General features: G+C 38.0%; 1 protein-coding gene across 1 annotated transcript in view; it reads left to right on the top strand.

Moving 5' to 3' along the window:
* The window catches only part of BLK (BLK proto-oncogene, Src family tyrosine kinase), a 961,491-nt gene that overhangs the window by 522,871 nt on the left and 425,693 nt on the right, over positions 1–12,927 (top strand). The window contains exon 3 of the mRNA XM_044062787.1: positions 730–833. Within this exon, the coding sequence (XP_043918722.1) occupies positions 732–833 (102 nt within the window). The 5' untranslated portion in view covers positions 730–731. The remainder of the gene's footprint in view (positions 1–729; positions 834–12,927) is intronic.

Raw genomic sequence — 12,927 nt, forward strand, 5'->3', positions numbered from 1 at the left:
GTTAGCTGCACCTGAAGTATCTGTGCTGCGTTATGTTGAGCTACCAATCTGGAGGTGGGGGCATCCTTTATGAATATGGAAACACCACTGCCTTTAGAGCTTCAGTCCAAGTTCTGGGGCCGACAGGTGTGGAATGAGTTATAGCCTGGGATTGCAGGGGTGCTTTCTGCTGCCTTGAACCAGATCTCTGTTACAGCACAAATGCTTTGAAAATTGTTGCTTTCTGTAAATAAAATATGAAAAACAGAAAGGAAAGCAAATACTACATTTTTGTGCAAAAAACGAGTATTTGCATTTATTTAAATAAATAAAGACTTTAGAGGCCATTTTAAATAGTAGCAGAGGCTGCAATGAATAGAGCCATGTACTTGTGGAATGCGATTAGTTTCTACCTACATACAACACTGTCAGAAAGAAATGTCCTTTTGCGATCTTCTGTTCATAATTCTATGTATATGTGGAAGGAACATTCACTAATTAATCTAGAAGAGACATAATGAGAATAAATAGCTATGGGCCAATGGCATCTTAAGTCAAGAGAATAAATCTGTCTATTTCACATGTATGCGCATTAGTCCACAAGCATCGATCTAAAACTTAGTTCAAGATTTTCATATATTATACATGTAATGCAGCATCTTATCAAGTGTTATGGTATCATGATTACTGGAATTTTTACCACATTGAAATAATAACTAAGGTATTACTCATATTCCTTTCTTATTCAAGGGATGGGGTGTGTCTTCAGTGATGAGGTGCCTCTTCCAAGACCCAGAAGGCAAGAGAAAAAAAGGATGAAAATGCCTTCATGCCCAACAACAGCTCCACCTCCTGTAAGTACAGCCCTGTTCCTCTTAATTTTTTATGTCTGTGTTGCACAGTCTTTGCTCTTAAGTATTTTATGGGAATCTACTAGAAATCACTGCTTGATAAACCTTTTGATTTTAACACAGCACATTCAATCAGAAATAATTAACAGCATGCTGAAAGCAAGAAAGCAATCAGCTGTCATTGACTACATTTTCTAACAACTAGATTGATTGTACTTATGCAACACTAACACAAAAAAGAGCAACATAGCAATGAAATAGTGAAGCAGGAAGAATTCTACTGTAAATGACAGCAGGAAGATAGGACACTTACTTGATAGAAAGGTTAAAAAACATAAATATAAATTACTACTTTTGAAAATATATACTTTAATTTTGATATACTCATGCTTCAGAGAAGCAATTTTCCTTTTGAAAATAGAAAAAAAATGAATTTTAGTAGGTAGTGGAATGGTGTTTTGCACCCCCCCCAGTTTTCCTTCATTTTACACAGGAGCCTCCTCACCTCTGCAATAGATTGCCATTGCAAATTAAACAGTGTGATGTGTTAGCCTCTTTCAAATGGGAACTAGCCAATTGGATGGCCATTCATTAATTCACCCTTGCATTCACTCATGTGGCCCTTCCCAAGAGAGGATCTTCAGACTGAAAGTGGGTACTGCCAAAATGTAAATGGTCATAATAATAAATTGCCTTGTATTTCTCATGATGCTATGACTTCTTCTTACTCCATATCTAACTAGTTGATCCCCACCCATTGCATTTGTATTTAGTTCAGAACTTTTTCATTCCTCAGACAACATAGGTTCATAGGTAGGTACTAGGCTATCAGCCCTGGAGCCTATATAAATGTAGCCGAAAAGGTTCCCTGGCTTTTACCACTCAAGAAAATTATTTTTCTGTGCCCCTGTCAAACAGTGCCACAGAAGCGATCCCCGGGGTACATTTTCTATTTCCCATCCAGTCGTCAAGATTTTTCTTAAAGAGGGCCAATGAGGAGCTTTGCTTGACATGAGTGGGTAGTTTGTTCCAGAGTATGGAAAGTCTCTGGGACAGGAATTTATCCCTCCAGCATGTTCTGTTTATTGTGGTGACAATGTTTAGGTCCCTGGAGCATGTGGTTTGGAGAGATTGGGATTTCTTTAAGTGTAGCATGTCCAACAGCTCTGGTTTTGACATAGCTTTTTATGTTAGGCAGAGATTGCCTCTGAGTAGGCAATATGCGATGGAGTAGAGCTGGAGATTTTTGAGACAGTCTGCGTATGACATCTCTTTGAGGTCGGTAATCTTCTTAGTGAGGTATTTCTGTGACCTTTCCAATTGTTGTAGATGTCTTGTGAGATACATGCCAAATGGGGCATTGTACTCTATAATGGGTCTGATGAGAGATGAGTAGAGAGGAACAATGACCTCCTTTTTTCTAGAGGAGAACCCTTTTGTAATGAGGTGTGCCAAGTAGAAGGATTTCCTGACTACTGTGGCAATGTGGTTATCAAAGGAGAGACTACTGTCTACCTGTGTCCCAAGGTCTCTTATCACACTTTCAGTGTTTAGTCAGCTACCGTCTATGTGGTAGTTCATGGGTACTGAGTTTTTCCCAAAGGGGATGACAATGCAGTTCTTGGCATTGAGCTTGAGGCCATGACTTTGACACCAAGCATCTGTCTCTTTGAGGCCCTTTTGTAGAATGTCTACATCATTAGGTGGTTCTATTATGGGTCCCAGTTTGCAGACATCTGCAAACTTTGATAGCCAAAGACCTTCTGTGTTGGCCTGCACTTCAGAGAAGTAGATGCCAAACAGGAGAGGACACAGGACCAAACCCTGTGGTACTCAACTCATCACGGGTCTGAAGTCGGACTTGGAGTCAGCTACTTTTACTGTGTGGGTTCTGTCAGCGAGCCATTTGGCCACCCATCTTGTGACATAGGGATTTATGCCCAGTTTAGTGAGTTTATCTACAATTCCAGAGTGGGTGATGGTATTGAATGCCTTGGCAAGGTCAAGATAGGCTGTGTGCACTACCTTGTCCTCATTTACAGCTCTAGTGACTGCTTTAAAGAAGTCAATCAGGTTTAGTAGACATGATCTATCTTTTACAAACCCAAACTGAGTGGGGTTCAGGGTTTGGAGGTTACCTATGTCTTTGTTTATAAGCTATAAGATGATACATTCCATGGCTTTGCAGACCAGGCTTGTCAGGCTAATGGGGCAGTAGTTTCTGGGGTCTGTGGTGGCACCCCCTTTGTGGAGTGGGATAACCATCGCTGTGCGCCATTCAGTAGGCATATGTCCTAATATCACAGTTTTTGTTATATATTCTTTTACATCACATATCATAAAACTGAAAAATACTGTTTGATGTTACATTTCATTCCATACTGAAAATAAGCTTTGGGCTGGCCAGTGTAATTACATTTCACTGTAAGATCCCTAATGTGATATCCTGGAAAGACTGTATTTTGCAAAATGACCCAATTTTTTCAGTTTTTAATATCAGTTTGCATTTATAGCTACACTTCCAAATTCCATGTTCATTAAAAGCACAGTGGTATAGTATTAGCATTGCTGAGTCATAACCCATGTTTCTCTAGTTCCGTTTCTGGCCGGAATGCTTTCTTTGCAGGATCTGCACATCCTCTCTCTGTTTTTTCTTCTGATGGATACTTTTATAATCCACCAAGCTGCCTGCAGGTGTGCTGGCCTGTGAATGTATATGTGGCTGCATCCTGTGATAGGCTAGCATCCTGTTCAGGATTAGTGTCTTTACCATGCAACCAGTGAATGCTGAGATGGGATGTGCCTCCCCCCGAACCCCGAATTAGGTAAACTGGGTATCAATGAGCACATGAATGAATGAATGAAATAAAACATCTCTCACCAGCCAGAATGTATAACTTTAAGTGAAAATTTCATTTCTCAGGTCAAAGAGCCACTGCTAAAAGATTAATGTTGGGTCAAGCAAATTAATATCCTCCATCCCACCCACCTACTGCTTTTCATTATCATTTTATTTCTGAAACGCTTTGGAATTTTATTCCTTGTAATGCCAGTACCAATATGTCATTCAAGATTATTTACATCAGTGAATGAACAGCAGTGGGCTGAAGTCTCACTATGTCAAACAACAAACTTTTTACCAAAAAGTAGCTTTATTGGCATATTTTCCCCTTCACCATCAGGTCTTTGCTTCACAACAGACTGTATCGGATGAAGCATACTGCTTTAGCATTTCCACTTACAGCTCATACATTTATGGCTGTCACATTTCATGTTTTTCCCTTGACAGGCACATTTCATGGATTCCAGCTGGATCTGTCATCTATGGGTAAATAAATTCAAATGCTAACAAGTTTGCTACAAGAAGCTGCATCTATGGGGAGCGCGTTTTTTTAAGAATGTTCAGTCTTGATTAAATACCCCATGGGAGTTAATCACCTGTTCATAGCATTTTTCTGTAACTGAAGTGCCACTATCAGAACTAACAGACTTTGCACTTTTCCCCACTGTTATGTAACCAGAGAGTTGGTATACACAAGTTTGGGAGTGTGGGGTACCCCGCACATGGAAGCTAAGTCCCCCACCAAAAACAAGTACTTTTAGATTCAATGGAAATTGTTTTCATTTATTTTTCTTTACATAAACACACCTACTGAAATTAGATTCAGTGAGTCAACATGATTCCATGGAGGAATACATCTTAAGAAATTATTGTTATTTTTTTTATTTAACATTTGTTTACTGGGAAAGACCAACTGGAACAGAGCCCATTTTTAGTGTAGGGTCTGGAGAAATGCTCCAGACTCATGTATTTGCTTTAGTGAGTTTATATGTTTGGAAGTACAAAGGTATGATTTGCAGTTAAAAGGAAAGTCAGTTACATTCAGCAGGATTTTTTTTTTCATTTCAAATCAGCTTAGCTAAAGACTGGAATCTTTGGATCCAGAAATTTGATTTATTATTTCCTGCATGTAAATTAGCTATAAATGTTGTTAAGGAGGAAGCCTTAAAAGCATTTAGTACAATTACTTTCCTCAAGGAGGAGAAATATAAAATAGTAGCAACAAAACATTCAAGAATTATTATGAGCCAAGAAGAAATTTGCCACTTATTCACAATTTTTATAAGAGCACAGAGTCCACAGATGCTTATGTTACTGATCTGAAGAGCAAAGCCAAGTAGGGTAGATAAGTGACAGACATCATGACATGACTTTCTTTTAGTACTTTGTACAGTCGGCTGAATAGCCATGAAGAATTCTGTGCTTCTGTTCTGCCGCTGGCTGAGACTTTGCAGCAGATTGTGCTAATGATATACCAAAGTATTTGCTTCAAAATAGGTGCTGATTGTGGAAGTAAGGGTAGAACTTGGCCAGGCTTGTAAGGGCCCTAGGGTCATTAGCCTAGTAACTTCCTATGATTCTATGATCCTATAAAATGATGCATCAGAGGACATCCAAGCACAGAGTATAATCACGCCACATTGTATAACTTTCTGGTTAGATGTTCCTCATCCCCAAACATCTGAGACTGGACACAGTAGCTTAGCTAGGGTGGGACAAGAGGGGTAACTACCCTGGCTGTAAAGTGTTGAAAAGTAAGCATAACCAGCCTATCCCAATCTCTCTTTATTGCACTGAAGCACTGTAGCACTCCGTGTATGGTATAAACTGTAGCAACTGCTTGCTACATTGTAGCAATTGGTTTGCTACAGGTTAAAAGTAAAATAAAAAAAATCAACTAAAATGTGTGCTGTAGGCAGGGTATAAACTGTGCAGAAACTTCTTTGTTAAAAGTGTTTCAATTTATAAGTTACTAATATTTATTCTGCTAGATGTCTAGTTGTAGACCAACAAACCAAATTCACTGTAACCACTTTTCCCAAAAAACGAAATAAAATCAGGAACAGCAAAGTCATAAAAAGAAGAGCCAGACTCCAAGATACTTAAAGCGCTTTCATTTGTTTTAATAAATTACAAACTTCTTCAGAACTGCTTTTATGTCTAGTAGTAGATCTTTTTGTTAGTTAATTAGTTAGTCATTTTGTTAGTGAGTTGTTTTCATAATTAATAAAGTTTGGATTAGTAGGTTAGCCTTAATAAGCTGTTCTTATATTATATATTTTAATTTGTCTCTAGCTTTTTAGTTTCGGTTCTAAGGTAGCAGTCTCAGTTAAATCAGTTAAATGTGTTTATTGCTCTTAATAGAATCACCTTCTGTAACCACTCCCTTGCTCCAAATAACCTGATTATATATAAATAATGAATGTCTTTAATGTTTTTCTTTATACTCAGCTAGGATCGCTTGTTTGTTGTGTTTCAATAAAGAATATTACATTCTTAACTCAGCAGTGGACTACCTACTATTTTATTTTATTATTTTGTAGTATGTATTTTAAAGTTCGATTTTTATTAGTAAACTAGCTGCATAACATATTTCAAGGAGTGAACTTCATACCCTCCACACTGCAAAGTTTAAGCTTGGTTTGTTTTTGACCCAGTATCGGCTGCATACTGGGTTTTCTGAGACTTTGAGGAATACCACAGATTTTTCTTTTTACAGGGTATAAACTGTAGCAACTGTTTGTCACACTTGTAACAAACAGTTTGCTACAGCTTAAAAGAAAAAAGTATTTTTTAATAACATTTGTTAAAGGAGGCTTGGGGACAGGATACAGAAACAATACCTCAATGGCTGGGATAAGAGGACCTGGAGAGGGTGTTTCATGCATCTGGCAACCTGGTTGGTGTGTCAGTAGAAAGAATGTCCATTTATTTTTTCACTTTGAAGAGCAGGGGAGCATAGATCTACCTGTAATAAGATAATCACTTAACTTGCAATGTAGCAATTGGTTTATTACAGTGAAGTACTTTTTTCTCCATTTCACTTACATAGCTGAGGGGGTAGGGTGCTGAATAATAGTACCAGCTCAGGGTGCTGGTTGATCCAGTTATCCATTTGACTTTAATGCAAATAAACCTACAGATGCCTTTCTTACCTACAACCTGACTATTCTTTTGAGTGCAATTCTGTTCAAGGCTCACCTCCAGTGACATTGTGAAATTAGATCTCTCACATTTATTTATTTATTTATATTTGTTGACCGGGAGTGTCTGACTGGACGTAGGTCCATTTTCAGCGGAGGCCTGGGGAGAAAAGCTCCACAGTTAAAATAAACAGACAGTAGTTACATTGAATTACATAGCGATTAACAATTTACGTAGCAATTACTTACAACATATTTACAGATGAAGAACATAGTACATCAGTAGACAACTAGAATCTTTATCTGTGAAGTACATAACAGACATTAACAAATGTTACAATAAGAAGTTCCTGCTGTATAATAAGTACTAGGCTTATGAGCATCTGAGCTTGCTATAATCAAGGTAGTTAGTGGAGTGGAAAGAAAGGTAGTGGTTAGATGGGGTGGGTGATATTAGAGTGGGAGTTGCAAGGGCATAGCTAGCATGTTTTTAGGTGTGCTTTTAGTAAAGTTTTGAAGTGGGTGCATGATGGTACGGATGTAATTGTGGGTGGGAGGGAGTTCTATAATTTGGCTATGGTGCAAGAGAATAGTGCTTCACCAGCAGAGTTATTGGCTTTAGTGATCTGCAAGTGATTTTTGTTGCTGTATCTTAGTGGTCTGGTGGTGCGATAGGGTTGGAGTAGATTCTGGAGGGATGGGACATGTAGTAGATGGTTTACTAGAAATCTTTGCTGCTTTGGTGAGAAGTTGCTTATTTCTGTATAACATACTGTATCCCCTTCTCTAAGGATTAATTGGTTGTCCGTGAATATGAGACAAGTCCCATTTTGTCTCTAGATGCCTATATTTACCAAACTGGTGATGGAGAAATTGGGAAAATGCCCATCACTGATGTTAGGTCCTTTTTAGATGAACTACAATGGGGTGGTATAGCAGGCTAACTCGGGCTCTGTGAGGGTAGATACTATAGCCAGGCTATGTATGACTGAATTTGTACAGCAGTGCTTCTCATCATACAAACAAGTTGCTGTTTGTGAAACTGAGTACTAGGTAAAGTTACAGAAGAAGTTTTGTAGGGAAAATTTAGTTTCTATGTGCCTGCATCTGTACAAGGCACTGCTAAACATCACTGCCTAATGCACACTGGAATGTATATCTTGTAATTACTAAACATTTGTTGTAATGCACATTGTTCATATGGTTCATATTAGAATGACATATTTTAATGATATAGTTCAATTATTATTTCCCATATAAAATTTATTTTCATTGCGATTAGTCTATTTATTGATTGGTCTTGTCTGACATGTGGCTTCTGCTTAATTTTAAATGAAATATTTGTACTGATGAAGCTATGAGTTAACAATGAAACCAGTTTGATGTTATAGTTTAATTGATACATTTGTTTATCAGATCTCTGTGCCAGTTTTCTTTTATTGGTGTGTTTACAATTTCATCATATGGTTGCCAGAGTGTTTTGTGCATTATCTGGCACTGTATTATAAACAAGCATATATATATATATATATATATATATATATATATATATATATATGGATGTGTGTGTGTGTGTGTGTGTGTGTGTGTGTGTGTGTGTGTGTCAGCCTGGGAGGAGATGGCTGACAGCCTTAGCTGGTTTGCTAGGGATGGCCTGCATCACTGTCCTCATAGCTTACATACACTGGCCAAGACATTGTCCTCCACCTAGTGCCTTTCTAGGCAAGGTCAGACTCCTTATATGACCTCTTTAGTCAATCAAAATCAAACTAGTATTAAAGTGGCAATGCTCAATGCCAGAAGACTTTACTAAAAGTTGCAGTCATTATAGGCGTTCCCAACACTGTTTCAGGACAGAGATAGCAGTCCCGTAGTACAGGGATGTAATGCCTGCTACATCATCAGATTCCATGCCAGATTCGAAAAGGTAGCTGTAGGGGGAATATCTGTATTCCTAAGAAACCATTTCACCTCCAAACTCTTAATGAAGGAGAATGGCCTTGTTCTCCACCACATTCTTGTCATAATAAACAAAACCCAATACTGCATCATTGCCAATTACTTTATTCCCTCCATAACTCAGAAAAACTTCAAGGTGTACCTAAACAAATTAACATCCCTCCCTATACAGCTCAATACTGTCTTCTTGGGTGACTTGAACTACCCTTCCATAAATTGAGGAAACAATATTATCGTAAATAAATATGCACATGCTTCTGTAACTTTATCAATGCCAGCTCCTTCATTCCAATTCCAATAAGGGGATCATAAATATTGGACCTGGTTCTCATCAGTATAGCTCTCCTCTGCTCAGCACTTATAGTTACTAAATCACTGGTGAAATCTGATCACCATTGTACAGAAACACTTACTTTAAGTGCAAAATCTGAGTTACGTCATATCCCTGCCATCTTTAGAGACTACGGCAAGTCAAATATATTCCAACTAACTGATGAGCTGATAACACCCTCCTCATCCCAATGACACAATGATGTGTTTATTTAAGATAAGTTCTATGCCCACCTCCAGGTATGCACTGAGGACTCTGTCTCTGTAGGGTATAAATACAGTGCCAAATTTTAGGACATACCTTCATGGTAGAACCCCACTATTAACAAACTATAGAATAAGAGGAAGAAACTCATAGCTCATAAAACCAAAATTAACACCTAGCTAGAAAGGCATTCAAAAAGCTCAACAAAGCACTTAGAAATAAAATGAAATCCTCCATACACAAGTATGAAGTGAAGATTTGCCATCCATGCTAAGGATAACCACAAAACCTTCTTTATCTACATCCGGATCTTCAGAAATAATACCCAGCAATGCTCAGTGTTAATTCAAAGTAGTACCACATTCTCAGCTGCTGAGGGCATAGTTAACATATTCGCAGGCAAATTCATTACAAACTTTAATCCCCATCTCCAACTAATTATGGTGCTGAGACTGCAGCCTTAAATGAAATGCCAAGAAATGCAGCAAACCAAGGCACCCATGTTTCTATAACACAGGTGACACCCCCCTAAGAACTGACTCTCTCATTAGGGACTTGGGCACATTCATTGACAATGAACTGTCCTTTGACCAACATGTTACTGCTTTTTTTAGGAAGTCCTTTTATGTAGCCAGACTGATCATCAGGAGTATATCTTCTAGATCTGAGGAAAACTTCACCCAACTTCACTGCACACTACTGTTCCCTTATCAAGTCAGTTGTATAGTGTAATGTTCCTTTGGTATGTACTTATCTAAGCACATGATTCAGCTTTAGTGATGACAGCAATATAAATAGAATGCTGGAGTCATAGATATCTATCACAGAGAATATCTCTTTTGTGAAATAAACTCACCGTCGGTATAGAGCACTATAGATGTTCATCATTGTAATCACTACTGCAGTAGTCTAAGCTATATAGGCTATTTCCCACATAGGATACAGCAGATGACCAGCTTCCAAAGCTTCAGGTCACTTTCAACATGCCCAAACCATTCTTCATCTCAAGCTGAGCTGACTGAAATTCAGGTTTTGGTACCAAGCTCTTCAGAACTTTCATGCCAACAGAAAGAGGGAGGATAAAGCCCTGAGGGAACAATGCTAAAAAAGAAAAGCAGGCATTATTGATAGACTTGTAAATCTATGAATATAAATCCTTATATTGGATGTTGGATAGCTAACTGGTTGCCTGACTGAACACATGTGATTAGAGTTGCAAGTGCAACTTCTGAAAGCAAAAGACTTACCAGTTGTATACCGCAGAGCTCAGTTTTGGCATCTATTTCTCAAACCTTCAGGCCAGCACTCCTGGCCCATGTTTAACTAAGTATGCAGACAACTATACATTGAGTGTTGTTCTTCGACCTTCAATTGACTTAATTGCTCCAGCATGGATTAGACTATGTTAATAGTCAGTGCAAGGACAATGTTCTCAAATTAAATGTAAAAAAATGCAGCATATTTCATCTGAGTAAGCAAAGCAGCTTAACTTACCATATGATAGGTTCATAGGTTCATAGGTTGGTACTAGGCTATTGGCCCTAGGGCCTATACAAGCCTTGCCATAACAATTCCCTGGATATTTCTTCCCACAGTATTTACTTGCCTGGACCCCTGTCTAGCAGGGTGACTGATGTGATCTAATCTAGCTTATTATCTGTTTAAAGTGCTTGTCTTAGGTGAGGCAACCATTCAAACAGACACTGCTGTAAGGGATCAAGACACTCTTGTTGATAATTCCTTATCATTTGAAAACCATGTCTCCAAAGTAGTTCTGAAAGCCTTTTATCTGGCTCATCTCATATCCAAAGGCATCTCTACTGGATAAGTCTTAATTCCCCTTTACTTGTACTTTATCAGATCTATTACTGAATATGGTGCTCATTGTGTTATCTGTTTGTCTAAACATGTCACACAACCTGGGAGACCTCTGAGATTCATAACTACAAAGATAAGTGGCCTTAAAAATCTTGGGTAGCAGTAGAGACTGTCAGCCAGCCCTTTCTCTGTACTCAGTCTCTTACAGATTCCTTCATGGAGATCTATGTCTAGCCTTTCATGCCATGACAAATTACCCCTACTTAATCTGTTATTCCTTTGCAGACCTAATGATACATCAAATACTCTGTTAAAGGAACTAAACCTTCATCACCAGATAAATAAGACACATTGGCATGATACATTTATATTCTAATGTACTCCTCAGCTCTGGAACAAACTTCCCCTACATGTCAGGCAGAGTACCACCTTTGCTGCCTTCAATGTAGTGCTAGGTATTTGGATGGACAGCCTCAAACTCTCTCCTGATGTATCTTGTCTTGCCCTCCTTGAGGACAGAGATAAAATTGGAATAGGGTTTACTTGGCTAGGCTTGAAATGGACTGCAAATTGATTGTCTAGTACTTACCTATGAACTTATGAACCTACAAACTTGTTTAATATACATACAATTCCTATGCAATATATGTGGCAAGCAGACATTAGATATGACTTATAAAATATGGGCTGGGAGGGTTATTGGATAGATATTATGTATAAGTAAAAATGAGGTAAGGTATGTGAAACATTTGTCAGTAGGCAGACAGTAGTAAAAACTAGAAGAGGGAGAGAGCCATTACAAGTGATGAGTCAAGGACAGTGGAAGGAAAGATATGAGGGCAGTTTCACAGAAATTGGTTTTAAGAGGGTGGTGGAAAGCATTTGAAGGAGGCAAATAAAGTGGAAAGGTCAGAGAGAAATTGCAATGTTAAGTAGGGATTAAGGTAGAAAGGAAGTTGAAGAATGCTATGTAGAAGGGGATAAAGGTTACAAAGGGGTAGGGAGTATGAACTAACAAACTTGTACCAAGGTGAGGAGCATGTGTATGACCATTTATATATTGTTTTACCAAGGGCTTGACAGCAGAATGTTTTATGACCCCTGTTAGGTATGCTGGGATTGTGTTCCAGAGTTTAGACATGTAATTGGAGTATAGTGAGTCACCTGCTGAGATATTAGTCTTTATTGTCATTATTAAGAGCTTATTGGTTGAGCATAGGTCTTTACCTGGAGAACAGTGTTGCAGGGTATCATTTAATGTAGAACATTTTTCCTTGTGCATGTATAATATTGTATGTAATAATAACTATTTGTAGATTAAATAATTAAGTAGCTCAAGCCAGTTTAGTTGTTCAGGGGTGCTGTAATGATAAGTTCTATACATAAGGCTGACAGCAAATTTTGCTACTTTATTGTAACGTGGAAAGTTTAGCTATAAGTGTAGTATTTAGGTTTGTAAGTCTAGGGGAGACATATAATAGGGAAAGAAGAAGGTAGGTAGATGCTAATGTTTGTCTTGCATCATCTGTCAGGTAGTGTTTTTTTTTCTATAGAGGGAGCTGAGTTTGTGGAGTACTTTTTAATGGCTTGTAATATGTGTTGGTCAGATCTGAGATTTTTGTTCAGTTAGGACACCCAGAAGTTTTTTTGGGTTGCAGTTTAAAATTTGTGTTGTTGGGTGAGGTTATTAAGAAAGACTGTTTTATATTCATTTTTTAAATTTTTTTTTTTTAGGATTTAAAGGTAGATTAGTAACGTTTAGCCAAGTTTCAATAGCAGTGTAAAATTTTTGGGTGATGT

Source organism: Protopterus annectens, chromosome 2.part1 (assembly GCF_019279795.1).
Source record: "Protopterus annectens isolate FY-2018-M chromosome 2.part1, PAN1.0, whole genome shotgun sequence".
Classification (NCBI taxonomy): domain Eukaryota; kingdom Metazoa; phylum Chordata; order Ceratodontiformes; family Protopteridae; genus Protopterus; species Protopterus annectens.